This window comes from Girardinichthys multiradiatus, chromosome X (genome assembly GCF_021462225.1).
Source record: "Girardinichthys multiradiatus isolate DD_20200921_A chromosome X, DD_fGirMul_XY1, whole genome shotgun sequence".
NCBI lineage: Eukaryota > Metazoa > Chordata > Actinopteri > Cyprinodontiformes > Goodeidae > Girardinichthys > Girardinichthys multiradiatus.
Genome location: NC_061817.1, coordinates 31,184,921 through 31,211,687, shown reverse-complemented (window position 1 = coordinate 31,211,687; position 26,767 = coordinate 31,184,921). Strand labels below are relative to the sequence as shown.

The window sequence follows — 26,767 nt, the reverse complement described above, 5'->3', positions numbered from 1 at the left end:
CGTGGAGTTTGCCACACCCTACTGGAACCATTTGATTTGCTCTTATGAGACAAATAATGAGTTTTCAGCAACAAACACTTCAGGTGGATTCAGTAAGGAAAAAAGGATAAATATGTAGAAAAAGGACCTCATGCCAGATAATAAGCACACCCATTGTTAAGTATGGAAGAAGAGCGATGATGATATAAGTTTAGTTCCTCTTAAAAATCCTGGAAACCTTGTTACAGTGTGTTGCATCACAAACTCCTTTGTGACAAACCATGTCTAAGACCTAAATGTTTTAGAAAACTCATGGGGTGAGCTGAAGAGAAGAGTGCTTTAGCGGAGGCCCAGGCCTCTGGATGATCTAGAGAGATTGAGCAAAGATAGGTCAAAGATACGGCTCTTTGTATGCTCCAACCTTGTGAAATGTCACAGGAGAACACTAAATGCTGTGAAAATTGGCTAAAGAAGGTTGTAAGTATTAACAGTTGAATCAAAAATAGTAACACCAGTGGATTTATTAAAAACAGTTACTTTTGAATATAGGATTTTTTTCCCGTCAGTGAAAAAACCGGCCTCAATATAGCAATGTAAGCCGATTCTATGTCAAGGTTTTTATTACATCTTCCAAAGGGTACCGAAAAATGACAAACCAGAAATATTGTGAAAAGAAAATAATGGGAGTTTCAAGATAATCAGACATAAAAATAGTTTGACAGTATCAGATGACCTCACGGAGAGAAGTTTGACTGAAAGCGTGACAGAATGTGAAGTTATGTTCCGTGGTGCCAGTGGAGGAGGAGGAGGCGTCTGGGTGCCGTGACGCGGTTTGCCCAGCAGGGGGCAGAGGTGTGATGCAAGGAGTGGGAGGTGACAGCTCAGTGTCACACTGTACACGCAGGGTGTCACCTCAGCAAGCTGGGAGATGAAAAGAAGAGAGACAGAGAGGAGGAGAGGGATAGAGTGGACAGAGAGACAAAAAGGTGAGAGATCGGCCTCAAGCTGTGCGCGTTTTTCTGCTTCTATCTTTGTGAGCACAGAGAGATACGTTTTTGACCTGTCCAAGAGTTAAAAGTCTACTAAAGGTTCAAGATCCAAACCAAATTCAGGCTTTATTTATCCACTGCTTTAATGCAAAGAAAATATGGCTGCATTCTGTTTTGAGTCTGAAGCTGCAACACTGGGCTGGCGGCCTAAGGTATGTGGACTTTGTGGCTGCTCAGGGCCTAAGAGAACTTGAGTTTACCCAATACAGATGCACAGTTAAATAAATCAAATAATTATTTATTCTGTTCTAGGTTGGGAAACATGCACAGTGTAATGGAAATAAAGAAAAACTTTAATTTTGAAAAGTATTTCTGACCTTATTTTGAAAAACCAACACAACCTTGGTTAGGTCCACTTGTAATTTAGATAGCAAATTATAATAATCCTATGAAAATGTTTATGATGAAGATGTTTATTCTGAAGATAATATATGAGCTTTAATTTGAAGTGCTAACCATCCCTTTTTCATCACTGGTGTAGTTAACCTAGTAATGTAGAACAATGAAGGTTTTATTTTTGAAACTACTTCATTATAAACATATTCCTGTTTCAAGTGATTTGGTCCCATTAGAAATGGGGAACCTTCTTTTGCAAGAATCTGCTCAAAGACATTTTGAATGGGATGTTTAAGCTCTATTTTGAAAAAAAAACAAAAAACTATTCTTGTCTTGCTTTAGGCCAATAGTTACATGACACCTACAGGGGTTGAACAATGAAACTGAAACACCTGGTTTTAGACCACAATCATTTATTAGTATGGTGTAGGGCCTCCTTTTGCGGCCAATACAGCGTCAATTCGTCTTGGGAATGACATATACAAGTCCTGCACAGTGGTCAGAGGGATTGTAAGCCATTCTTCTTGCAGGATAGTGGTCAGGTCACTACGTGATACTGGTGGAGGAAAACGTTTCCTGACTCACTCCTCCAAAACACCCCAAAGTGGCTCAATAATATTTAGATCTGGTGACTGTGCAGGCCATGGAAGATGTTCAACTTCACTTTGTTTCACATTGTCCACAGCCCAAGATTTGCGCTCCTTGCACCATTGAAACCAACGTTTGGCATTGGCATGAGTGACCAAAGGTTTGGCTATAGCAGCCCGGCCGTGTATATTGACCCTGTGGAGCTCCCGACGGACAGTTCTGGTGGAAACAGGAGAGTTGAGGTGCACATTTAATTCTGCCGTGATTTGGGCAGCCGTGGTTTTATGTTTTTTTGATACAATCCGAGTTATCACCCGAACATCCCTTTCAGACAGCTTCCTCTTGCGTCCACAGTTAATCCTGTTGGATGTGGTTCATCCTTCTTGGTGGTATGCTGACATTACCCTGGATACCGTGGCTCTTGATACATCACAAAGACTTGCTGTCTTGGTCACAGATGCGCCAGCAAGACGTGCACCAACAATTTGTCCTCTTTTGAACTCTGGTATGTCACCCATAATGTTGTGTGCATTTCAATATTTTGAGCAAAACTGTGCTCTTACCCTGCTAATTGAACCTTCACACTCTGCTCTTACTGGTGCAATGTGCAATCAATGAAGACTGGCTACCAGGCTGGTCCAATTTAGCCATGAAACCTCCCACACTAAAATGACAGGTGTTTCAGTTTCATTGTCCAATCCCTGTACTTCTGCAATAATGTTACCTATAAATACCTGTTCTAAACAAATCCTAACTGTTGATTAAATGTTTAGACCTTCATTACTAATGCAAGCACTTTTAATAATAATAATGTGAAGGGAACCCATGTCATTTTCAAAAATAATATTAATATATTCATTTTATTTCATTGTTGGGTCACTAGTAACTGTTAAAACAGGCTGGTTTGAATGTAGAATACAAAAATCATCAAGCTTGAACCATATCAATGGGGCCCCAGAAGAAATTCTTCTCACATCCTTGATCCAAGAGGTAATGCATCTGTATTTTATGGCCACCTTAACTATAAACCTTCTCTAAAATGTGTATGAGTTTTGTAATGCAGTACAGCTAAACTAGTTTTCTTTGTGACTTAATGAATCATTCAGGGTGTGTGTGTGTGTGTGTGTGTGAAATCCTTTCCATATCTTCTTTCTTCTCTCTCTTTCTCCCCTCTATTTATCTCCAGGGACTCACTTGGCATCACTCTCTACTTTTAATTCTTGCTCCACAAACCGCTGGTGTCTATGCACAGGCTGTCCCCCCCCCCCCACATATTACCTCCTCAAGAGATAAGAAAGTTACACTGTTGTACTTGATACATTCAAATGCTCCAAAAATGTTAGCATTTCTTTACTGCCATATGAAATATTAGAGAGAGGAGCTTATAAAGAAATACAAGCGACGTAGATTATACAGTATATGTCGAATCCATACACACATAAAAGTCTGTAATGGCTCCCAGGAAACACACACACATTATCAATGGCAGTAACTGAGCGAAGGAGAGGCAGCATCATCTCAACTCAATACAAATCTGTATTGAAGTAAAGCACACACATGCACATGCCCGACGAGCCCCTAAAAGATAAACAAAAATCAAGGAAGTTGGAGAACATGAACATCCCAGATTTATTTGTTTATTTCTATCCCCTTTTATAGCTCCTTTAGTTTCAGACCAGCCTTATACTCAAACACACTCGGAGCTTCAAAGTTCTCCTGCAAAACATACATTACACTGACAGGCAGACAAGCCAGACTTCAAAAGCAAGAAATAAATAAATTAAACACAAGTGTGACAGGGATTAATTAGTAAAAAGAGGGGATAGATGGAGATGCAAAACAGGAAGGAGAGATGGAGTTTGCAGCAGAAAGAGAGGAAGCAGCAAGGGAGCTGAAGTGATCTTTGGAAGGAGGCTGGAGGTGCAAGCAGCAAGACGAAGAGTGTCATTTCTAGTCTTACTAACCCTGATCTGGCACACAGAAAAAACAACAATAAATAAACTTTACAAATATAAATGTGTGCAGGTTGTTCATTTTCATGCAGGATGAGCCAGAGCAACTTTTTTTTATACCCTTTCGATTTTCCTGCGCCATCTTCTCTTCATTATTTGGAGAACGTGAGTGTGAACGCAAATATGCAAATGAAACGGTTATTATTGCATTGCTCATCAAGCAGCGCGAAGCAGACATTAATAGGCTGATGAATATGCATGTGAATTTGTTAATTAAGTTAATTATTCTGCTGAAAATGCATTCGTCTTCCAAGGACATCTTCCCCAGGATTCCAACCTGCTCTCCTCATTAGTCATGCGATATTTTACACTGGGCACCGGGACAAGAAGTAGGGAGGGGAGGGGTACCAAGGGGCCACCGGGGTTAAGACGTGTACGACATAAGGGCATTGTGGGTTTTTGAGTCCACTTAAGAACAGGGATGAGGGCATCAGAGAGAGATATGATGGCATTGTGATGACGCCTTATCATTCATCCACTCTTCAAAACTGAAAGGTCAGTGAAATAGACAAAGCACAGTGCAGACAGATACAGAGGGGCGTTCACGTTTCTTGTAGCCAGACGTTCGTTCCATCTCGGCTTTTTCCTCTTTTCCTCTCCAGTAATTCCCCCTCTTTGCTGCTTTTCCTCTAATTGCTTATTAAAACCCTCTTAAATGAACTTTTTGTGCCAACTTTCCAACACATTAATTAATTGTTGTAGCCAATTAAGTGTCGCTGCGCAAATGAGCTTCAGCACAAATGGTCCTGCAGGGCCCGCACCCCCCCTCTTCCCACACCCCTACCCTCTCTCTTACTGCTTTCCCAGCAGCCCCTCTGCCCTTAAAGAGGCAGCACCGACACATTCAGGCACAGAGGGGGAGACAAGGCAGTGATGCTGCTGTGCTGATCGAGCTCTTTGAACCGAATTGGTAATAAGAAGGTGAGACCTTGGGAAAAATATACTTTGGTTTGCAGAAGTGCAGCATCACACAGAGAAGATGACAGAGCAGGCAGAGAGAGGAGACAAAAGGTCCCAGAAAGATATTTAAAGATGTCAACAGAGTCGTATTTCTTTGAATTGCAGCCTCGATGCTGTTGCTAGACAGAGGGGGATGTTTGTTCACGCTAGTTATATTTTGTTTATATCCCTGCTTTCACCATAAGTCTTTCCCATTTACACATAAGCCCAAACTTATTTATACCCCTGATAGATTTAGTTTGAAAGTCGACTTTTAGTTTTACTAACATTTTTCTTCTAACTATTTGAAGATTATGGAGTGGTCCAGCCAGAGCCCTGACTGGAACCCTTAGAAAATCTATAGAGGGAGATAAAGATTAGGGTGATGGCAAGGAGGCCTTCCAACGTCAAAGAGTTGGAGCTCATCGCCAAAGATAAATCATGCAAATATCAGTGGAGATATGCAATAGCTCGTCAGCACTTCTGAGGAGGCTTTGATTGCTGTAATGCCCATAAAGATTGTCCACAGAGTATTGAAGGTGTAAAGGGTATAAATCATTTTTAACATTTGACATTTTTAATAAAAGTTGAAAAACATGTTTATCTTTTTACATGTCTTGTTGCTTAAATGGAAATTTTACACAGGGTTCAGAATAACTTTGGGCTTAAATGTACAAAATATAAAGACGGCCTAATGATAACATTATCAAACAGACAGGACCTTTCTCAGGATGTTCAGGACTGAGTTGGCAGGCCAGCTTTAAAAGGTGTTTTTTGAACTCTGTGGTAACTGTTCCAAGTGCATGTATCAAAATAGGAACAACTCTGGCCTTTGTTTTTCACATACATGATATCTTGATCTCCAGGTCTTGATATCAGTGTTTTGTTTTTGTTTTTTTCCATCAGCTAGAGATCAATAAGCAGACACTTAATCCTTTTATTCTGGATAATATCTAGTCGGTTACTTAAAATGATGAGATCTTTATTGACAGGCCTGCCGTAATTAATAGACACCTCATTGATGTTTAAAGTTCTTTCCCGATTTTGATCGTATCCTTGATCAGGTGGCTGGTGTCCGAGGGGCTTTAGCAAAGTCCAGTGGAAGTGGTTGGATATTTTGCAATGCATCTGTGTGTAGTAAGTTGGCGCTGTGTGGCTGACTTGCTCCTTTTGGTGACTGCACTTACTGTCCACATTTTGATTAAGAAAAACATGCAGATGTATCCATGTGTTAGGGCCTGGTTCTTAAGCTACTATATATTTAAACTCTCGGTGTCGACCTCGAGGCCAACATTTTGATCGGACAAATCTCTGTCAACTCTTGGGTGATTGACGTTAAATACCTCATCAGGCATGGGCTTTGATGAAAGTTTTGGCATTTTTCCTATAGTATCTCAGCCTTGATGTTTTTCTTGTTTGAGAGTAGTTTCCAGGATCATTCCATAATCTTTTCTACCTCTTTAACCAGAGTATTTAACCATAGACTTTATGACTTAGACATAAAGCCCAGCACTGGCATTCTTGTGAGCACCATCAAGGTCAATAAGACCACATCCATTGCTGTGGCCAGATACATAAACGGTGCTGGATATCAGCTTTTGGATGATGGAAGTTGTAACTGGAAAGACTTCTCCAGGTTTTTAGGTCCTTTTCATCATATTTCCACAAAACTCCAGTTAATAATCCCAGAGCTGTACTGTGGGACTGGCACAGCTAGGCTGTTAATTCCTTTTACTTTGTCTTACTCTTAGGAGGAATAAATGCCCTTGATACTTTTTCTTTGATTTTTTAAGTTCAATTTGTCCATTTTTGTGCATGCTGAAGTAATTGTAGACATTTAAAAATATCATGATCATTATTATTAGTGTGTATCATAAACATGAAGGCCAAAACATGTGATTAACAGGAGTTAACAGTTGGGACTTATATTATAAAGGTTTATAGATACAATTCAAAATAAAAACCTAAAACATTTCATAGGTCAGACTATTGCAAGCATAGCTCTAAACCATGCATGAAAAAGTGAACTTGTTTCAAAATAAAGCTTTGACGTACCCTTCAAAATAAAAGTTGAAATATTTTGAGTAGATTTTTGCAGAAGCTGGCTCCACATTCTTAATTGAAGTAAAACAGTCTTGAAAAGGGATTATGTTGCCCTTTTAAAATAAAGCTTTTGTATACTTTTCAAAATTGAAGCTTGATATTTTGTAGTTTAAAATATTGCAAATGTAGATCCTGCATTACCAAGTTGCCTTAGCCATGGATGGAAAATAGATTAGCCCTTCAAAATAAAACCCATACAGTCTCTTCAAAATGAAAATCCTAAGTTTTCATGGGGTTGATTGTTGCAAATCGAGGTTCTACATTACTAACGGTGGTATGCACCAAGAGGCAGGCATAACCAGAAATTTATATATTAATTTATATATTAATATTCTGGTTATTGTTCCTCGCTGATCGATTTATAAAAATAATACAATGTGCATGTTACTTCAACCTGGAAGTAAGCAGCAGAAATGAGTTTGTCTTCTTTAAATGATGAAATCTGAAGGTTTTTCCATTGTATGTTCAGAAGGCGTATTTGTAAAGACGTCCTGGATGACTTCAGGTTCTCCTAGAGCCTTGCCCTAATTCTAGACATAACAAGGATGAGTAACATTGCATTTCCTAGAAAACTATTAAAAAAAAGAGAAACGGGGGGGGCGTGTTATGGCATCTATAAAGCATGCTGTTTCAGCAGTAAAATATACATCACAGCTGTGAGGAAGTGGATAGGTTTTTGAAATATTGCATAAACAGAGATGCACTCATAAACAAAATGGCTGACATAAAATTTTATTTGATAGAAGACAAAGAAAGAAGAGCTGATGAAAACAGGAATATTTACACGCAAGCTGTCTTAATAATTAAAAGATTCTGATTCACGTTTTGTTCAACAACAAGGTGCAGGAATCTCAACAAATGTGCTTTACTTTTAATGTATACATTTGTCAATATTTGGTGTTCTGGACTGATATTTGCCTGTTTTGTTGCATTTCGCCTCGTCTTGGATGTGGAGCTGTGGAGTTCCCAGCCTCTCCTCAATGAGTTCACAAGCTGATCAAACAGCCTCGAACATCAAACCGTCAAATTGCTCACAAAGACGACTGCAGACTGCACACACTCACACGTTTTCATTGCTGTGATACGCTGTAAGAAGGCAGTTAAGAACTTTTTATTGATACCATTTTATACGTTGAAATTAAATCTTGAAATGAGATCTGACAACTGGAGAAATTTCTGAAACATTTCAGAGGTTATGCTTAGTTGTATCTTCAGTCTGAAAATTCTGTCAAGCTTATTCAAGGGAAGTATAAACTAGACTGGAAGTTTAAACTCAACAGTGAACATACACTGAGTTTGCTGACAGATCACAATCAAATTGAGACAAACAATGCTCATGTGACATTAAAGGAACATTCTGTAGCTTGTAGAGAACTTAAAAAAATGCTTCTATGTCTCTATGATGAAATCTGGCTATCAGATTTGCATTTTCTCTTAAGTCTGGACTGTTAAAAGTTCCTTTAAATGTGAGATGGGATCCAAACCAGGTGTTTAATATTACTGGTCATCAGATCTGAGAGGCACTGAGAAATTTTGATCAATCTGACATAAAAATACAAATATTCATTCAATCAATTTAGCGTGAATAGACCGAAACAGACCTTCGGTTATTTCACAGTTTGTCTGGAAATCTACCAGAATCGCAGCAGCTGACTGAAGTGCCAGCATTCAAAATGGAGCCTCCATTTTGATCGCCGCCGACTGTCCCTGCTATGGCGACGACAAGCTTCAGATTGGCACATTTTTGGGCATTCCCCATAAGGTGCTTTTCTGATTAATGGCACTGCCTCACTCGCCTCCCTCTCGTCACTCCTCAGCCCTGATTTATTCGTCTCGTCTTTGTGACTTGGCAGTGGCATTGCCCACTACATCCTCCAGTGGAAACTCCCTGCGGGCACATTCACTATTATTTGGAGTCCCGACGGGGAGAGGCATCAGACAGAATGCATCACCGTCTCATCTCATTCACACTGAGCCTGTGCTAGAGGGCAGGTGAGCCTCCCTCTGCCTCCTCTCTGAATGGATATCTCACCCAGAGGGCTCAGCTGCTCGCTGGGCCAGAGGGGTAAGCGGCTCTGTAAGCTTGCCAAGTGAGGAGCTGTGCGTGAAGCCAATTCAGCACACACACACACACACACACACACACAGTCTGCACGATCCTTGGAAGCTTCTGCGTTTGCCCATCTAAGGTTTATGATCCTTGGCTGCCTGTCGGGATCATCATTGAGAGATCAAACCAAGTGGGGAAATAACCGAAATATGAATATTATTGATATACAGGGAGTACCAATCGTCGAGAGACAGCATGTCTCCATCTGATTGGGTCCGAATATAATTACTCCAATGCTGATTGGGCTTGAAGCAATATTATCAGTCTGCTGACTTAAAAATCTGCAATTCAGCTGTTTATGCATCTATGCTACATACAAAACCAACTGATCGGACTTTGGATCAGTCGGCCCTGAATGGTGATCAGCATCAAATACTGAAGGTCCAATTTTTTTTTCATTTATTAAAAGTGCTAGAAGTGAAAACTCCCACTTTTATTTAAGTCTATAAATGTATGAGCTCACAACACGTTTCCCAAATATTAAAAATCAGATAAAGGTTGGGGACATATGATTAAATGCATATACGAGGATATTATTCTAACCCCTTTTCAGTTGTAATCAAAACTACCACTTCTCTAAAAAGACCTGCAATGACATATTTATGTTTTATGATATATGCCGGATTTAATTGAACAAAACGCACAAATAGGTTTTATTTTTTGTACTCTATAGAAAGAAATTTCTGAACAGGCCAAACAGAGAGGACGATAAACACAAATCTGTATTGGGCAAGAAAAACATGATTGGTGCATCTCTGACAATGATTTTTAATCCCATACGGTGAGCAGGTTGCTGCTTGCAGAGTGTTACAACCACAAACTTTAATGTGTTTAATTAAGGTCTATGTGATAGACCAACACACATTATGCACAATTTTGAAGTGGAAGAGAAAGATACATGGTTTACAATGTTTTTGTTTTTTTGGGGGGGTTTTGTTTTTTTACAAATAAAAATTGGAAACGTATGGCATGAATTTGTGCTCATCACCCTTTAGTCTGACCCTTAACTTAAAGATTTTAATTAGATTAGCAGCCAAGACACCAACCGTAACTCTGGAAGAACCACAGAGGATCCAGCTCAGGGATGACAATCTGTTGGAAGGACAAATATGAGTTGTGCACTACACTCTGGTGAGGTTATTCCAAAACTGAACTTTTTATTCTGCTTCTATACCACCCTGAACACACCATCCCTAGCATTAAAAATGTACTGGCAGCATCATGCTGTGGTCTGATCAGAGAAGATGGATGGAGGTAAAATAAAAAGCAAATCTGGAAACAAAAACAAAAAAAACTTTTTAAAACAGTGAAAGACTTGAGCCTGAGTCAAAGGTTCCACTTTAAGCAGAACAAAAATGAAGTCAGAGAGAAAATTAAATGATATAAATCAAAGCATATCAGTGTTGGAATGGCCCAGTCAAAGTCCGGAGCTAAATCTAAATGAGAATTTCGGGCAAGAATTGAACATCAGATTGGATTATCTCCATCCAATCTAATTTGAGTTGTGTTGCAACATAAAATGCCAAACGAATAAAAAACAAGGGCAAATATCTGAATGCTGTCTTTCAGGATTCCAGTAATCTTTTATTGCGCACTAGCTAGTATCCTACAATCAGTGTGTTTTTTACCCTTTTAACCTGGCCAAGCTGCAGTTCTCAAGTTTAACGAAAAAACCTGTTTGGACTACCATCTAGTGGTCACTTCACACAGAAACATACAGAAATTGTAGATAAAAAAGTTCATCTTGTGGCATAACCTCATTTAATAAACTGCCCACACCCCAAAAAAAACAGAGATTTGTCTTTGTTTTCTTTCTGTCTTGATTTTACAGACGTTAGTTCTCCCTTTATTTTTCTAAAGCAAAAAACGGAAACAGAATGGCTGACCGTCACTGAGCATTTTATCACTTTATTCATGTAGAAAAGAATCTCGGCAAAACAAAGAAAATAAGGTGGAAAACAACTTGTTGCAAAGGTTTCCAGGCAGGTGAAGTGTTTAGGGCCCACCAGGAAAATCCAGGTAAATCTGTGTGCGCTTTTCTTTTAACTTTAACTAGCAGAATATAGCATGTGCAAAGCTGTCATTTTTAATGATTTGATATAATTCATTTTTGAGAGAGAAACACGAGATCTAGAGACTTGTTAACAACAAAAACCATCGCTGCATGTAGGAGGGTCAAAATTCAGGTAGGACAGTACATACCAGGCTGTTTTTGGGTTTAAATCAAAACGAAAGCTTTGAAAAAGAAACACAGTCGTCACTCAAAGTGGATCTGAAGCCACATTCTCCCACATGACCGAGATCATTCGGGAAAGGGCTGCTGGTGTCACAACGGTAACAGGCTGAAAACAGGGGGAGCTAGCTTGAAGAATAAACTGAAAAACGCCTTTTCTCCGTAACACTGATAATCGCACTGAAAGGGGCCACTGGAGTGAAACTGATAATCATTTAGAGGGGGCGAAATGACCTCATAGTACTCAGCATTAAGCTTCAGTTGCAAAGCACTCAGTTTAGGAGTCCAGCCTCTTCGGTGTGGAGAAAAGAGCAAAGATTTGGAGGCGGCGTGTGTTGCAACCTGAACTATTTCTGGACAGACTGACCCCGTGTCCAAACCGTCCCACCAAAGGAACAGAACAACTTGCTCCATTAGGCAAAAAAAGTTCATCATATTACCTGAAAAAAACCCTAAATCTCTTTCATTAAACATTCACTTTCATAATCTTTGATTTGACTTTCACTACCTGCTGTTGGTCCAGTGAGTCACTTTCTGTGGCTGCATTCTCCATCTGCCTTTCCCTTCAGGCCAGGACTGCTGGAACTGTCCCAGGATACCCAACATTAAGGTCACCAGTGGATTCAGGTTCAGCGGGCTGCTCCTTGGGAAAACCGCAGGTCCTGGTCCTTTGGGAACTGAGATGAAGTGGTGGGAGCAGCAGTACCCGCCGCTGCTGGCGACTCAGCAGGGGCGGAAGGTTTAATGGGAGAGTCTGCAACCCAGGGTGGGGGAAGCTCTTCACGGCCTGCGGCATCCACAGCCGGGGATGGGTCTTTGCTTTGCTTGGAGGCCACAGCCTCCAGGTCCGGCTGAGAGATGAGCTGGAGCAAGGCAGCAGCCACAGCAGGGCTGATGTCCTGGTTGTTAGGCTGGGTTTCTGACTCAGCTTGTTGGGAGTTCACCAGGAGAGGAGCTGGTGGAGGTGACCCCGGTGGGGAGGGGGGGCGCAGTTCACCGCTTGGAGGCAACTGGTTGGCCAAAACTTGTTTCCTTTTTGACACAGCACCATCTAATGGATCCAAAGAACAAAAGGAATTAAACAGAGGAAATTTTAACAGAAATGTTGAGCTTTTTTTTCCCCCCTTTTTACCCAGCATGTTCTACTCCTCACTTCCATAAAAAGATCTGAACTTAGCTCCATAATGCTGACATTCCTATATCCACCACAAGGGGAGCACATGACTAACTGTATGCAAACATCAAGTCCTTACAAGTTTCTTTGCTCTCAGCTGAGGTAACCATAAGAAATGGTCTAAAGTAAAACCTATTAAACCGCCAAGGTTTTAAAGGGTTAACAAAGCTATGTTTTTATTAAGAATAATTTGCCATCATTATTCATTAAACAATTATACGCTGCACACAAAACTTGAGTTTGTACCCATCACATATAACTGTTTTATATAAAAATACAGTTGCGTGCTTGGAGAACATTAATCTGTGTGTATTAACAGAAAAAGGAGCTGAGATCCAAACACCGGTGTGGGATCTTTGTAAGAGAGTGCAGCCCAAAATGGACCAAGGTTGTGACTTTCAGCTTTCAAAGTTAAATTCCCCCAGGTGTGTAACCACTCCAGTGTCAGCAGTGATTCAGCTTAACATTCATACTGATAACAGATCTCGAGTGAAAGCTTAACAAAAAAAATGTGACCAACCAAAGTTAAAAGAAACATGCAGGTGAGATCTAAAAAGATTCAAAATATTTATTTCCACTTGATAATTTATTAGACTTTCTTCATAAAAATCCTGACATTACAGACTGTTTTTCTGCAAAGAAGCCACGACACCTCCTTTATGATGAAAATGAAGTGAAGATAAAACGTGAAAATGAAACAGACAGAAACAAAGACAGTGAGAAAGAAACAAGAGGGAGATTTCATGGGAACCACACAGTGTGAACCTTCTTTTATTTTAGTTAGCTGAACATCACTTGACTTTAATTTGGTTTTACTGAGCACTTCAGTCTTGCACTGGTCATGTCCATGTGCACAGACTTTTACCTGTTTACCAGGGTCACATGACAGCCAATGCACAAGAGATTTTCACAGGTTTCTTTTGCTCTTTCAAGACAGGCGCTGAAAGGAGATGAGTATTTGTCAATAACAAGAGGATGGGGCTGATGTATGATTGGTCTAATAGCCAGATTCATTTGGATTATTGTTCCTTTCATCAGGTCACCTAAAAACTAACTTAATAAAAGTTTATAGGTCTTATACAGTTTTCCTCTGCTTTCCACATTTTATGGATTTCCCTCCCGACTGGCTTCCTCTTTGTTCACTATCTAAAGACTAAACCCAGACTTGCCCTTGGAATCAGTAGTCGAAGCGGACGAACCGCGCGTGAGCGCCTCCTCTGACTTAACGCCATTGCTTTCGTCGCTTTGCTCCTCGGTTTCAGGTTTTATGATTTGGCCCAGAATGAGGGCCAGCAGGCTGGCCTGGTCTTCCTGGCTGAGAGGAGCTTCTCCAGATGTGGGTGAGGCCTCCTGGGGTTCAGGAGGCGGCTCTGGTGGCTGGGGCATAGCAGGAGGCTGAGTCTGGTCCTCTGGAGCCCCCTGGTGGGCAGAGGCCTCATTAATAGTTGATAACAACTGGCTGACAGTTTCTGAGTCAGAGAGGTTAAGGAGCTGGGCCACTTGGGGCAGCTTGAGGTCAGTCTGTCCCTGGAGGAGGTTAAGCAGCACAGCCAGCTCTGTTTGATTCAGTTGCTCTGCAGCTGCTCCCAGACCTGAAATTACACATCATTTAGCAAAAACATGACTTGGAAAGTAACAAAACAGGTTAAATAACGTATACTTAAGAAAATAAAAACATTAAAAAGCATCTGGCTGCAATGTGATGGATAAAGCCCTCCTGACTATAGTCTATAGTCAGCAATAGCTATAGACTCGCATCATTAGTCATCTTTGGTGGCCACTGAGTTATGCATTAACACCAAAGTTCAGAGATCTAAACCAGACGTCCACCACCAGATCTGCTCCAAGTGTCGTTTAGTAAGGGGCTGCAGAGTAAAACATTTTATAGGTATATTTATTTCCATGATAATAATGGTCAAACAACTTTTATAAATAAATAAAAATGTCGGGGTCGCTGTTCTAAATAATAGGATCACTCTTTGTGCTTCATTTCTGTTACACTATTTACATATTTCTTGACTTCTGACAGAAATAAATGCCATTATTCTAAACCAAAAGCTTAAACGAATGTTGAAAACAATGTTAAAATAATAATAAATAATGTCCTTTCAGCTTTGGGGGAGAGGGAGTTGAGAAACTAAAGGGACAAATTTAGCTTGAAGAACTTTGAAGACAAGTGTTGATGTAAAAGTTGGGTGAATACTTGTCTCTCTTTCCTGGGGATGTTCAGGGTCTTTAGTCTGTACAATTAGTGTTTTCTAGTTTGTTTGTTTTTTTCATTTCTTGTTTTGGTATGGATGTTAAATGTAGCATTTTGTTCATATGCAATAAAAATGGTCAACAAATGAAAACAAAAAAGAAACAAAATACTATGAAGTGATCTGTTACCTGACAGCTCAGTCTCTAATTTGGCTGTGGAGGGCGGCTTTCCTGGGGGAGCGGGCGGCGCTCCAGGCGGGCTGCTGTGGGGTCGGCTGTTTTCTCCGCTGGAGGTCCCAGCGATATCTTTACGGGGCACTTTGGGCACAGGCACATCCTCCGACAACCCACTCTGACGCGCACGTCTCTTCTTTTTAATCCATAGCTCATGACAGTCCTGATGATGAGGAAGACTTGACAAAGAAAGTGCACACAGGTAAAAATTTGGTAAAATAAATTGTATTTCAAACTGCAGAAAAGAACAGATTTGGGACAACTTTGCAACATGAATGCTGTTTGTAAAATGTGCCTTAGTGAATATGTTAAAAAGTCTTTCGCTACTAACTCTGGTGGCGACATCCTGCCGGGATCTACATCAGTAAGAAAGTCACTGAGAAGAGCTTGCTCTGATGTGCAGCGACGTGAAGGGTCAAGGGTCAACATTCGATCCAGCAGGTCCAGAGCAGAAGTAGGCAAACTGCAGAAATGAACAGATATTTTACATGAAGAAACAGAAAACAACTGATATGAAATGAGCTCCTGGGAAGCTACATACAAGGCAAACTCCTCTCGTAGCCGCCGCCTGTACTGCTTCTTAGGTTTCATGGTGTTGAAGAGTGGAAGTTTAATGACATCAGGCCACACTGCAGGACAAGGACTTCCACACAGACGGCTGTAGGAAACAAGGATTAAAGGACATGGGATTACAGGGGAAGAAATCCGGAAATAAAGATTAAAGCTAGATCAGCAGGTGAAAGAAAATTGGTGGTTTTCAAATTGGTCATCAAATCTGAAATCAAGGAGCCGGATTTTCTTTTATTCACACTGAACCAGCACCTAAATGTCGATTTCCCATCTCTAAAGATTCTCTGCTCTTCTGTTTATCTTTTATTCGCACAAAATGTACTCCTGGTCAGAGGAACTCAATGGAAATGAGTAGTTTGTGTTTATTTTACTAACAAATTATGACACTGATCAGACAGACTAGCTGGGTTATGGTCTTTTAAGTCAGTTAAAGCAGATACAACACATAAGCCACATTGTGACTGTAGATGTTTCTCTACCTGATGAGCTCCAGTTGTAGAAGTTCCTGATTTGCCTGGAAGATGGGTTTTTTAGTGAAGAGCTCTCCAAGAATACACCTTAACAAAGAAAACCAACAGAAAAAATAAGTACACTCACTAAAAATATATAGAACATGTGGCATAGTAGCCCAGTTTATTGTAACGAGGCATACTTGCTTGGGATTTTTTATTTATTAAATGTTTAGTAAATGAGTCCTAAATATACAAATAAATTTTACTCTTTGAATGAAATAAAGTTTTAACAATATCTAAGAAAACTATATTTACTCTTAACAATATATAACAATGCGTAGTGTTTGTTATTATAGATACTCAGGTTTGGGTATTTTACAACATTCAAGGAATATGGCAAATACATAAACGTAAGACTTTGACCAGTCTCTGGTTTTCACAACTGAGGCCTTTTAAATTGGCCCTAATGCTGAAAAAAAAGGAAAATCATTAACATAATAAAACATCAACTTCAGCTTTATTAACCAGTTATATAGAATATGGCCAATTTTCTTCAGGTAATTGGAAAAACAAAACGATCTTTTGTCGCTGTCACCATGACAGAGATGCTGCTACACCACATAATTAAAAGTAGCAGGAGAAGCTTCAGTACTTATTATTTCACCAGATAAATCTATGCCGAGCTAAAAATTCATCTGGCTCCCCAAAGAAATAGAAAACAAATGCAAACAATTAATCTTGTAAATTGCCGATGTTGTTGCTTACATTGCAGAATTGCTTTGAAAGCATCTGTTAGATAATTAGTGACTATTTCATATAAACATAACCAAACATATAAGTAAATATTTATTTTGGTGCAGTTTCTGTAACCGAAACATGAGAACCAGTTTTTAGAAAACAAACCTTTGCTGCTTTTATCAAAGTTGCTTCACAATGAGAGAATTGTGTTTAAAAGTTTCTTGGAATAAAAACAAAAACCTGGATTATGCCTGAACAGGAGCGCCATTTTGAATGTTTTAAACTCACCCACAGCTCCAAACGTCAATGGCCGGGGAATACCTCTCCTCCCCAAGCAGTAGTTCAGGGGGACGGTACCATAGTGTGATTACTTTATTAGTATATGGTCGACTGCAGTGGAAGAAAGACAAAGAACCATGATGTTACATGGCATTCATACACCTCTAGTGCCCCCATGTGTCCAAACTGAAATATTTCAGCTGCGAGAAAATGGATTGTAGCTCCATCTACAGGAGAATTACTCATTCAGAAGAAAAAAAAAAAAAAAAGATAAAACTGAAACTCGTGCAATCACAAAAGATTTAATGGGGTCTCCAAATATAGTCAAGAGCTACTGTTCTTCAGCTTTTGGATGCAACCCTGCACCAACATACCTCATTAAATGGCTGAACTACCTCAGCAGCATGACATCAAGCCCTGATAATTCACTTGACTCGGGTAGGTTGGAACATGGATGCATTTCAAAGCTACAGGGCAGCCACTCTTTAGGACTGGAGTTGGGCTTTAAGATAAGTAGTCGATATATTGCATACATTTACAGAAACACACCCACCTTTCCTCAGAATTGTAAAGTCGAGCCAAACCAAAGTCTGCCAGCTTGATCTGACCTCTGCAAACAGAGAAACATCCAACATCTGCCATTAGGAACAAAGTCAACAAGCATTATCTCAAACAACCAACCTGCGTATTAGAAGTATATTTGCTTTGTCTCATTCAGACTACAATACAAAAGGGTACACAACATTATAGGACTGACCATTTGCCAGATGGGTTGTAGCAATAATAAGACCTGTCAGAGCTTAAACGCCAACAATCGCCATGCAAATAAATCAGTTGTCCACCAATGATAAGCTACTAAATGTTACTTGGGTTGTCTTCCTCTAACCTGTTATTGAGCAGTATGTTGGAGCATTTGATGTCCCTGTGCAGGAAGTTGTTCTTATGGCAGTAGTCCAGACCTTCCATAAGCTGACGCATGAAGCTGCGGATGTGTTCGTGGGAGAACTGGACTAGGCCCGACTCAAGAAGGCCCATCAGGTCATGATCCATGTACTCAAATACTAAGTAAAATGCACCTGAGAGCAAATACAAAAGGATTAGTTTAGAGACACATGTAAAAACACACGCCGCAGTCAGCTCAGAAAATCTTGGCTGAGGTGGCCGGGGCATCTGAGCAGAAGGACCTGGAGTGTGGCGCTGGGGAAACAGATGTCTGGGGTTTCCTCCTGGACCTGTTAGTCCAGTGGCCCATTCTCAGACAAGCAGAGCACAATAGATGGATGGATGAATGGACGTTAAAAAAATGTACCATTGCAAAAAATGTATCCACCCCAATGCAGCAACAGCAAGCAGGACACCAGCTAGGGTTAAGAATCCTGATACACTTGCTTATTTATTGTGTGTAAGACCATCCTGATAAACTAATATGGAGTAGCATCTGCAAAGATGTATTTGAAAACACAAATATAGGGGCTATTAAATCTGAGAGAATCAGAACGGCTGTTTTGCAACTGCAGACACAACAAGTATGTGATCCACCCTTTGCAGGAAGGTTCTCCCGAGTCCACTGGGCCAGTCTGTGAGCACAAGCATACAAATTCAAGAACTGAGGTTGAGAAACAACTGCCCTAACCTTGATATGTAATAATGTGTTAAGCATTCATGAGCTCTTTTTCCCTGTTGCAGTGCTAATTAATCACGTGGAGCCTTTAAATGGGAGCGGTTCTAAGGATTTCTATTGTTAAGGCTCATCTTAAAACAAGAATAATGTATTTGTTTTTCCATTAGACGAGCAGTACTTCATAAATAAAGCCTTCCACAGTCTCAAGCTACATAAACAAATAAATGTAAAGTCAAAAAGGAAATTCACACCAAGTTATCTGTGCTCTTAGACAGCAAACATTTTGGCAATGGCCATTAGTGTTGTCTTAACTTTAATAGTAAGACTAATGACAGGAATTCTGTTTATACATTCACAACAATAAAACATTTGTATAGCATCTCTGTAACTATAGTACCTTTATCCTTTTTAAAGTCAAGTGCATCCTGCTTGTCGGTAACGATTTCCTTCATGTTGACAACGCTACGATGTTTGAGCTGCCTCAAAATCTTTATCTCTCTGATGGCAGTGATGGGGAAACCCTCTTTCTCATTGTCCAAACGCACTTTCTTCAAAGCAACAAGTTCCCCTACAAACACAGGCAATGCACATGGGATTTAGAAGAAAACACATTTAAGTAATATATCTTGGCATAATGACTAATGTTTAGCAAACGTATACTTTACCTGTATCTTTGTCCTTTGCCTTGTACACTTGGCCATATGTGCCTTCGCCTATGATCCCAATTATATCAAATTTGTCTACACAGCGTTTGCCCCAGTCACTCAGGTTATGTTTTCTCTCACCATATCGTGGGCAACAAATCCTGGAAACCAAAGAAAAATAGAAAAACAAAGATAAGAGCTAACATGGCAAAAATGACTGAATAGGTCATGGGTGATTAATAAAAGAAGCTGACTTTGGTCTCTTCTTGAGGGGCAGTTGGGGTACAGGAGGCGGCTGTCGGACAGGCGACTGAGGGGGCGACGAGTCAGCTCCAGGCAAAGTGGGCGGTAGAGGAAGATCAATAAGAGAAGGCCGGCTGCTAACCATCTTCTCCTTTCTTGATGGCCTCTGGGGAGGGGTGGATTTCTTTGGACTGATGGAGAAAAGCAAACTAATTCAGAGACGAGTCTTATTTTTTTTAAAGAAAGTCCGAAGACATGTTCTAATAAAAAATAAACATATCCACTACATTGACAATCTAACAACTCAAGAAAAAGCAGTCTGCATGTGGCTATGGCAGTTCAATTTAACAGGAACCTGAAACAGGGTCCCACATAAGAAATATAATACTTTTTTTTCTTAGATATTTGGTCATGACTGCTGTACCACAGAAATTAATTGTTATTCAAAGGAAACTATTTAGTGTAATATGAGGAATGACTTTTACAAGAAGGCGGTATGACCTTGTGGAGAAAAGGAGAACTTTCTTGTTTTAGGTTTAGGCAATAAAATAAAACAGGTTCTGACTTCGAAAGAAAATACTGCAAAAATCTTCAGTGATCCATGATTTGATTCCAAGCACTCAGCCTTTTTTAGTAATAATTAAAAGTTGTTTTTGGTAACATCTATTTAGGCTTTTGGAGCTTCGAAGAAAGCCTTGTTGCTTTAGTTTTAGGCCAATTTTTCTATTTTCTTAACACACCCCACATTTTGTTTTCATGCTCATGGTAATAAAGATAAGCTAATACCCAAGTTTCACTTCAAAGACCTTCACTATTGATCAAGGGTGGCTTATAGGATTCCGTGAAAGTTTCGCACCTTGGAAGCAGGTAAAAGGATACTAGGGATAGTTTAAACTTATGCAAAGTACTATATGTCCATATTAAATAATAATCAATTCTTAAGGTCTGTAAATGTGTAAAAACAGTCCGTTTCCATTTGACACCTCTCACCTGTCCTGAGCATTTCCCAGCAGCATAGGTGGTAAAGGCAGGGGGGGGAGAGTTGATGTCTTGTGGAGTGGTGTCTGACGAACAGGACTGCGCGTAGGAACATACCCGGGTGATTTTGTCTGGGACATGTGATGTGTGGTGGGCTGATTAACTGTTTCCAGCTGAGGAGGAGGCGGTGGTGGGGGTGGCACCTGTGTGATGGGACAGGGGGGCACAGGAGGAGAGGGCTCGGGAGGAGGAGGAGCAGGGGAATAGGTAGGGGACGAGGGTAAAGGTGCTGTAACTTGATCTTCACTCTTGGGAGTATCAGAGGCTATTTGTGCAGTTGCCTGGGCTTCTACCTTTGCAACAGAGTCTCTTTCTATCTGTGGCGGCTCAGTTTTAGCAGATCGTGAGGATGTGGAACTTGCAGGTTTTTGAGTGGATGGAAGAGGGGAAGCAGTACCACTGGCGTTGGCGCGAGCAGCCGCCTCAGCAGCTAGGCGCTCTTTTTTTCTGCGGGTAAGCTCTGCACCCAAACTGGAGGTGAGGGGCAAGCGGGAGGAAGGAGGGGAGCGGCTAGCTGGACGACTACTGTGGGAGCCGCCACTTCCTAAAGCTGAAGAAGTATGCCTCTTGTTGCGTGAACGAGAAGAGGAGCGACGAGAAGAGTAGGGCAGTGGGGAGCGGCTTCTGGAACGGCCTGAGCGTCTGAAATAAAACAGACAAAAAGAACTTAAAGTTGTCCCAAAATAACTTTTTAAACAAAATAAAACAAAGTAGTTATATTAAATGTGTTGACGGAAAATAAAAAAAGCCTTCAAAATGTAATACAGATTCAACTGGTCAAAAGATATCTCCAAATATTTCAGCCTTTTATTTTATCCCCTCAATAGCAACATTAACTATGAAATCCAGTGGTAATTACATAGTAATTTTTTTTAGGTGCATTAAAATCAGGACAAAGAAATTACATGTCAGATTACTATGAAAATCCATAAGGTACTTCAGTTAGATGGTGGAGTGCAAGCTAAATAAAAAAGCTTTTGGGTGTAAGGACGGTTGGACTTCAACCTCCAGACACAATTTAACAGTTTGCCAGAGTGAAAGGTTTAACAGTTTAACCTGACTTGAAACAGAAGGTTTAACATATTCCCTGGAGATGATCATGACTTCACTACTCCTCTCTTAAAATATTTAATCCATTAAAACTTAACTTATGCAGGTGTAAGCAGTTAAAAAGTTCTTAGTACGACCACCCTTACAGTTTCCAAAAAGATGTACTCACCGAGACACGGGGCTGGTGCTGGAGGACCTGCGGTTAACATAGGGGCTGATGGAGCGCCTCCTCAAATAAGGGCTGCTGTCCCTCTCAAAGCTTGAGGACCTGTGCCTGCTGCCATATGGACTGTCCGACCTTTGCCTGCTGCGGCGAGACAAATCCCCATAAGGACTTGGGCTCTTCTGAGCTAACCTCCGCCTGGAGTAGCCGTCATCCCCCTGCTGTCCATAGTTACTACCCAATGGACTCTCACTGCCTCTTCTGGGACTCGATGATACAGCAGAGCTAGCGCCCTTTCTGCGAGGGCTTCCCCTGCTTGACGACTTGCCCTTAGGGCTTGACTTGTGGCTCTTGGCGGACTTGCGGTGAGTCCGGTCTGTCCGGCTCCTATGGGAAGAACCACGGTTTCCATCTCCTCGGCCTTCTCTTCGCTGTTGCCTCTCTTTATGAGACTTCCCTGAGCGACTGCTCTCCTTACTGCGAGATGAAGATGTAGATGATGTAGTGCTACCTACACTGGCTGCAGTCTGTACAGAGAGCGCTGACTCTCCACGCTTGGTGTTACCCTCTGGTTGGAGCTGGCGTTTGGTCGAGGAGCCTGAGGAAGCAGTTTTCTCCTTGACTTTCCCAGTGTTGCCCTTTTCACGATCTTTGCTGCTCTTTTTTTTGTACCCATGCTCCCCATTCCCAGAGTCTCTAACTTTATTAGGGTCCTTAGGCTTTTTCCGGGAGAGTCTTTGACTCTTGTTCTCTCTCTCAGGCTCTCTGCTGATATCGTCTCCGTCGTGTTCGGGTGAAGGCGAGGGATCCAGTCGGTCCCCACCCCCCCTCTCAGAAGGCCTGGAGGAAGGGGGGTCCGAAAAAGTGTCCGACTCGGAGCTGATGTCGTCGTACTCCACCAGAGGTTTCACCGTGTTGACACCAGGAGGCGCCGTATTACCGGGGGCAAAACCTGCGGGTCCCGGTATCGCCGAGGATTCTCGGTTAGGTTTGTTTGATTTATGACGCTTTCGTTTCAATGATGGTGTGGACATGGAAGATTTTAACAGCGCCTTACTGTCTTTGCTCGTCATGTTTCCCTCAGAGGTATGAGCCGGGCCTTGGGTCTGATGTGGCACGCCGCCGCTCGGATCCGTCTTCCTCTTGGTCCCATGGTGTCGGTCCGACCCTGGCATACCTCACGCCGGCTTCCGTGTTCCGAGAGATTCATCCACAAGAAAACAACGGCTACTTCAACTGTCGAAACAAATGTTGCAAAGCAGAAACAGAAAAAACATAAGCACAAAATGAACACTCAAGGCCGCTCACGTCCAGTCCTCCTCGGCGCCAATTCATTCCATTCGCTCACCAAGAGTAGTGCCAAAACAAGAAAAAAAAATCCAAGGTGGTTTTACTATGCAGCAAAGTTTGAACTCTGAGTCAGTCAGTGAATGAAGAAGGTCCAAACCAAACATAGGAGCACTGTGGATCGCCTCCGCCTCAACGTAGCTAGCACAGCTAGCTATTGCTCGACAGCTAGCGAGCGGACTCCTAAAAAAGAAAAAGTCCCTTTGTGAAAGCTGTCCTTGTCCGATGCCAAGTTAAGAAAACGTATTTTTATTCCACAGAATAACGGTCTGAGCTTTCAGAAACAAGCAAACGCCTTGAGTAAAAGACGCTCGTTTCTCCAACAAAATGAAAACTTGACCCGGTTGGTGCTGTTTACATGTTCCCTTTAATGTAAATTTTATCCCCTATAGATTCAATATTGATCAGAAATCATAGTATTTTCGTGTGTAGTAGATGTTCCAGTTTATTATTAATGGCTCTGGAAATCAACCAGGCCTATATTTAGGGCGATGCTAGTGGATTTAGTATCATCCACAGCCCTATCTGAAGGAGACTACAATCGCCATTGTGGCTCCTATGACTAACAACTTCTGCTTACCAGCGAATTAACCGGAAAAGAGGGTGCTGTCAATCTAGAAGGTATCGTAGCAATGTCCTATCACAAGAAAGAACCCACCCACTGCTCTCGCGATGGCGCGACAGCAACGAGAAAAGTTCCAAGTTGCTCAACAACTGTTTTCAGCCTGTCAGATGACATAAAATGATCACAATATGACACCTTACAAAACCAGAGGTGCTCATATTTTAGTTAGTTTTCTTGTGGCTTTACTTGATACCTGCTAACACAATAATAATAATAATAATAATAATAATAATAATACAAATTTTATTTAAAGGCACCTTTCATAGCACTAAAGGACACTGTACAAGACAAATTAAAAACAACAAAGGATAATAAACCAACAAAATACCAGCAACATAACAGCAATACTAAAACATTACAGGGAATATGCAGATCTAAAAGGTTAGTTTTGAGGCAGATTTAAAACTGAGGATGAAAGTCAATAAAGCTTTTTCCAGAGCTGGGGGGAAGAGTAAGAGAATGCTCTGCCCCCCATGGTGCTGAAGCGGACACAGGTGACACAGAGGTGAATGGAGGATGAAGACCTGAGGGAGCAGGAGAGTGCCTGAACACAAAGGTTGTGGGTGGCCTTGAATGTAATGAGGAGTAGTTTAAATTGAAGTCTGGATTTGATGGGGAGCCAGTGTAGCTGTTGTAAAATAGGAATGATGTGGTGGAAGGAGGGGGTTTGTGAGATGCTACGGGCAAAAGAGTTCTGAACCATTAAAGGTTTGTGGAGGAATTTTTGTGGAAGATCCTAGTGGAGAGTATTACTGTAGTCAAGACGGGAGGTGACCAGGCTATGAATGTGGACACAAAGATTGGGGGCAGATGGAAGGAGTGAGGTGGTCTATGGAGCAAAGGTGGAAATAAGCAGACCAGACAATTTTATTAATATGAGATTAAAAGGAGAGAGTACTGTCGCGTATGACACCCAGACTCTTTACCTCAAGGGAGAGGGAGATTGACCAACTGTCAATGGGAAATGTTATTGGTTTTAGAGAGGGTGGAACTGGTGCCACTTAAGAGAATTTCAGTTTTATCTGAATTAAAGAATGTTTTTTGAACCAGGAGTTGATAGCAGAGAGGCAAGAGGAGAGATGGGATGGAGGTGATATAGCAGTTGGTTTGCAGGAGAGGTAGAGCAGGGTGTCATCTCCATAGCAGTGGAACTGGATGTTGAAGTGGTGGACGATGGAACCAAGGAGAAGGAGATAAATAATAAATAGAAATGGCCCAAGGACAGAGCCCTAGGGGACTCCAGAAGTGACAGGAGAGGGGTTGGAACAGAAACTTTTCAGTTGAATGAAGCGAATGAATGTGGCCAGACAGGTACGAAAGGAACCAGGATAGAGGAGTATCTGTGATGCCAATAGACTAGAGTCTGTGGAGGAGAATGCAGTGTGAGATAGTGTCAAAAGCTGTACTCAGATCCGGGAGGATGAGGAGACTGGAGTCAGCTGCCAAGAGGAGGTTGTTGGTTATTTTAATTAGGGCCATTTCAGTGCTATGGAGGGATATAATTTAGATAATCAAGTAGAAATTGTACCACTGACATATTTAAGGGCCTTACAGGTCCTTCTCAAAAAATTAGCATATTGTGATAAAGTTCATTATTTTTTATAATGTAATGATGAAAATTTAACATTCATATATTTTAGATTCATTGCACACTAACTGAAATATTTCAGGTCTTTTATTGTCTTAATACAGATGATTTTGGCATACAGCTCATGAAAACCCAAAATTCCTATCTCACAAAATTAGCATATTTCATCCGACCAATAAAAAAAAAGTGTTTTTAATACGAAAAACGTCAACCTTCAAATAATCATGTACAGTTATGCACTCAATACTTGGTCGGGAATCCTTTGGCAGAAATGACTGCTTCAATGCGGCGTGGCATGGAGGCAATCAGCCTGTGGCACTGCTGAGGTCTTATGGAGGCCCAGGATTCTTCGATAGCGGCCTTTAGCTCATCCAGAGTGTTGGGTCTTGAGTCTCTCAACGTTCTCTTCACAATATCCCACAGATTCTCTATGGGGTTCAGGTCAGGAGAGTTGGCAGGCCAATTGAGCACAGTGATACCATGGTCAGTAAACCATTTACCAGTGGTTTTGGCACTGTGAGCAGGTGCCAGGTCATGCTGAAAAATTAAATCTTCATCTCCATAAAGTTTTTCAGCAGATGGAAGCATGAAGTGCTCCAAAATCTCCTGATAGCTAGCTGCATTGACCCTGCCCTTGATAAAACACAGTGGACCAACACCAGCAGCTGACACGGCACCCCAGATCATCACTGACTGTGGGTACTTGACACTGGACTTCTGGCATTTTGGCATTTCCTTCTCCCCAGTCTTCCTCCAGACTCTGGCACCTTGATTTCCGAATGACATGCAGAATTTGCTTTCATCTGAAAAAAGTACTTTAGACCACTGAGCAACAGTCCAGTGCTGCTTCTCTGTAGCCCAGGTCTGGGGAATGCGGCACCTGTAGCCCATTTCCTGCACACGCCTGTGCACGGTGGCTCTGGATGTTTCTACTCCAGACTCAGTCCACTGCTTCCGCAGGTCCCCCAAGGTCTGGAATCGGCCCTTCTCCACAATCTTCCTCAGGGTCCGGTCACCTCTTCTCGTTGTGCAGCGTTTTCTGCCACACTTTTTCCTTCCCACAGACTTCCCACTGAGGTGCCTTGATACAGCACTCTGGGAACAGCCTATTCGTTCAGAAATGTCTTTCTGTGTCTTACCCTCTTGCTTGAGGGTGTCAATAGTGGCCTTCTGGACAGCAGTCAGGTCGGCAGTCTTACCCATGATTGGGGTTTTGAGTGATGAACCAGGCTGGGAGTTTTAAAGGCCTCAGGAATCTTTTGCAGGTGTTTAGAGTTAACTCGTTGATTCAGATGATTAGGTTCATAGCTCGTTTAGAGACCCTTTTAATAATATGCTAATTTTGTGAGATAGGAATTTTGGGTTTTCATGAGCTGTATGACAAAATCATCCGTATTAAGACAATAAAAGACCTGAAATATTTCAGTTAGTGTGCAATGAATCTAAAATATAT

General features: G+C 41.3%; 1 protein-coding gene across 6 annotated transcripts; it reads right to left on the bottom strand.

The window, feature by feature from the left end:
- Positions 1 to 593: 593 nt before the first annotated feature.
- LOC124862659 (cyclin-dependent kinase 12-like) lies at positions 594 to 23,668 on the bottom strand. 6 transcript variants are annotated; one of them, XR_007036974.1, is made up of 16 exons: positions 21,761 to 23,668; positions 20,494 to 21,183; positions 19,515 to 19,694; positions 19,282 to 19,421; positions 19,014 to 19,184; positions 17,882 to 18,071; positions 17,549 to 17,605; positions 17,005 to 17,106; positions 16,006 to 16,083; positions 15,498 to 15,614; positions 15,288 to 15,419; positions 14,912 to 15,135; positions 13,693 to 14,115; positions 11,858 to 12,400; positions 10,163 to 10,208; positions 7,863 to 8,092 (listed from the first exon to the last, which is right to left on the bottom strand). XR_007036974.1 is itself a non-coding variant. In XM_047356708.1 (15 exons), exons 2-15 carry the CDS (start codon positions 22,927 to 22,929, stop codon positions 11,979 to 11,981), a joined length of 4,095 nt encoding a protein of 1,364 aa, XP_047212664.1. In that variant the 5' UTR covers positions 22,930 to 22,990; positions 23,103 to 23,668; the 3' UTR covers positions 11,009 to 11,978. The 6 variants fall into 6 exon arrangements, 2 of the variants coding, with proteins under 2 accessions (XP_047212664.1, XP_047212663.1); XR_007036973.1 differs by lacking the exons at positions 7,863 to 8,092; positions 10,163 to 10,208 and adding an exon at positions 594 to 900; XR_007036972.1 differs by having other exon boundaries at positions 7,863 to 10,208.
- Positions 23,669 to 26,767: the final 3,099 nt, after the last annotated feature.

Bases quoted from the DNA above. Each gene is read 5' to 3' on its own strand.
- LOC124862659 (XM_047356707.1), bottom strand. From the start codon at position 22,929: ATGCCAGGGTCGGACCGACACCATGGGACCAAGAGGAAGACGGATCCG. The intron at 15,136-15,287 runs GTTAGTAGCGAA...TTCTTTGTCAAG, and splicing joins GGCAGGATGTCGCCACCAGA to TCTTCCTCATCATCAGGACT. The intron at 12,401-13,692 runs GCAAGTCTGGGT...TGGATCCATTAG, and splicing joins TTCGACTACTGATTCCAAGG to ATGGTGCTGTGTCAAAAAGG.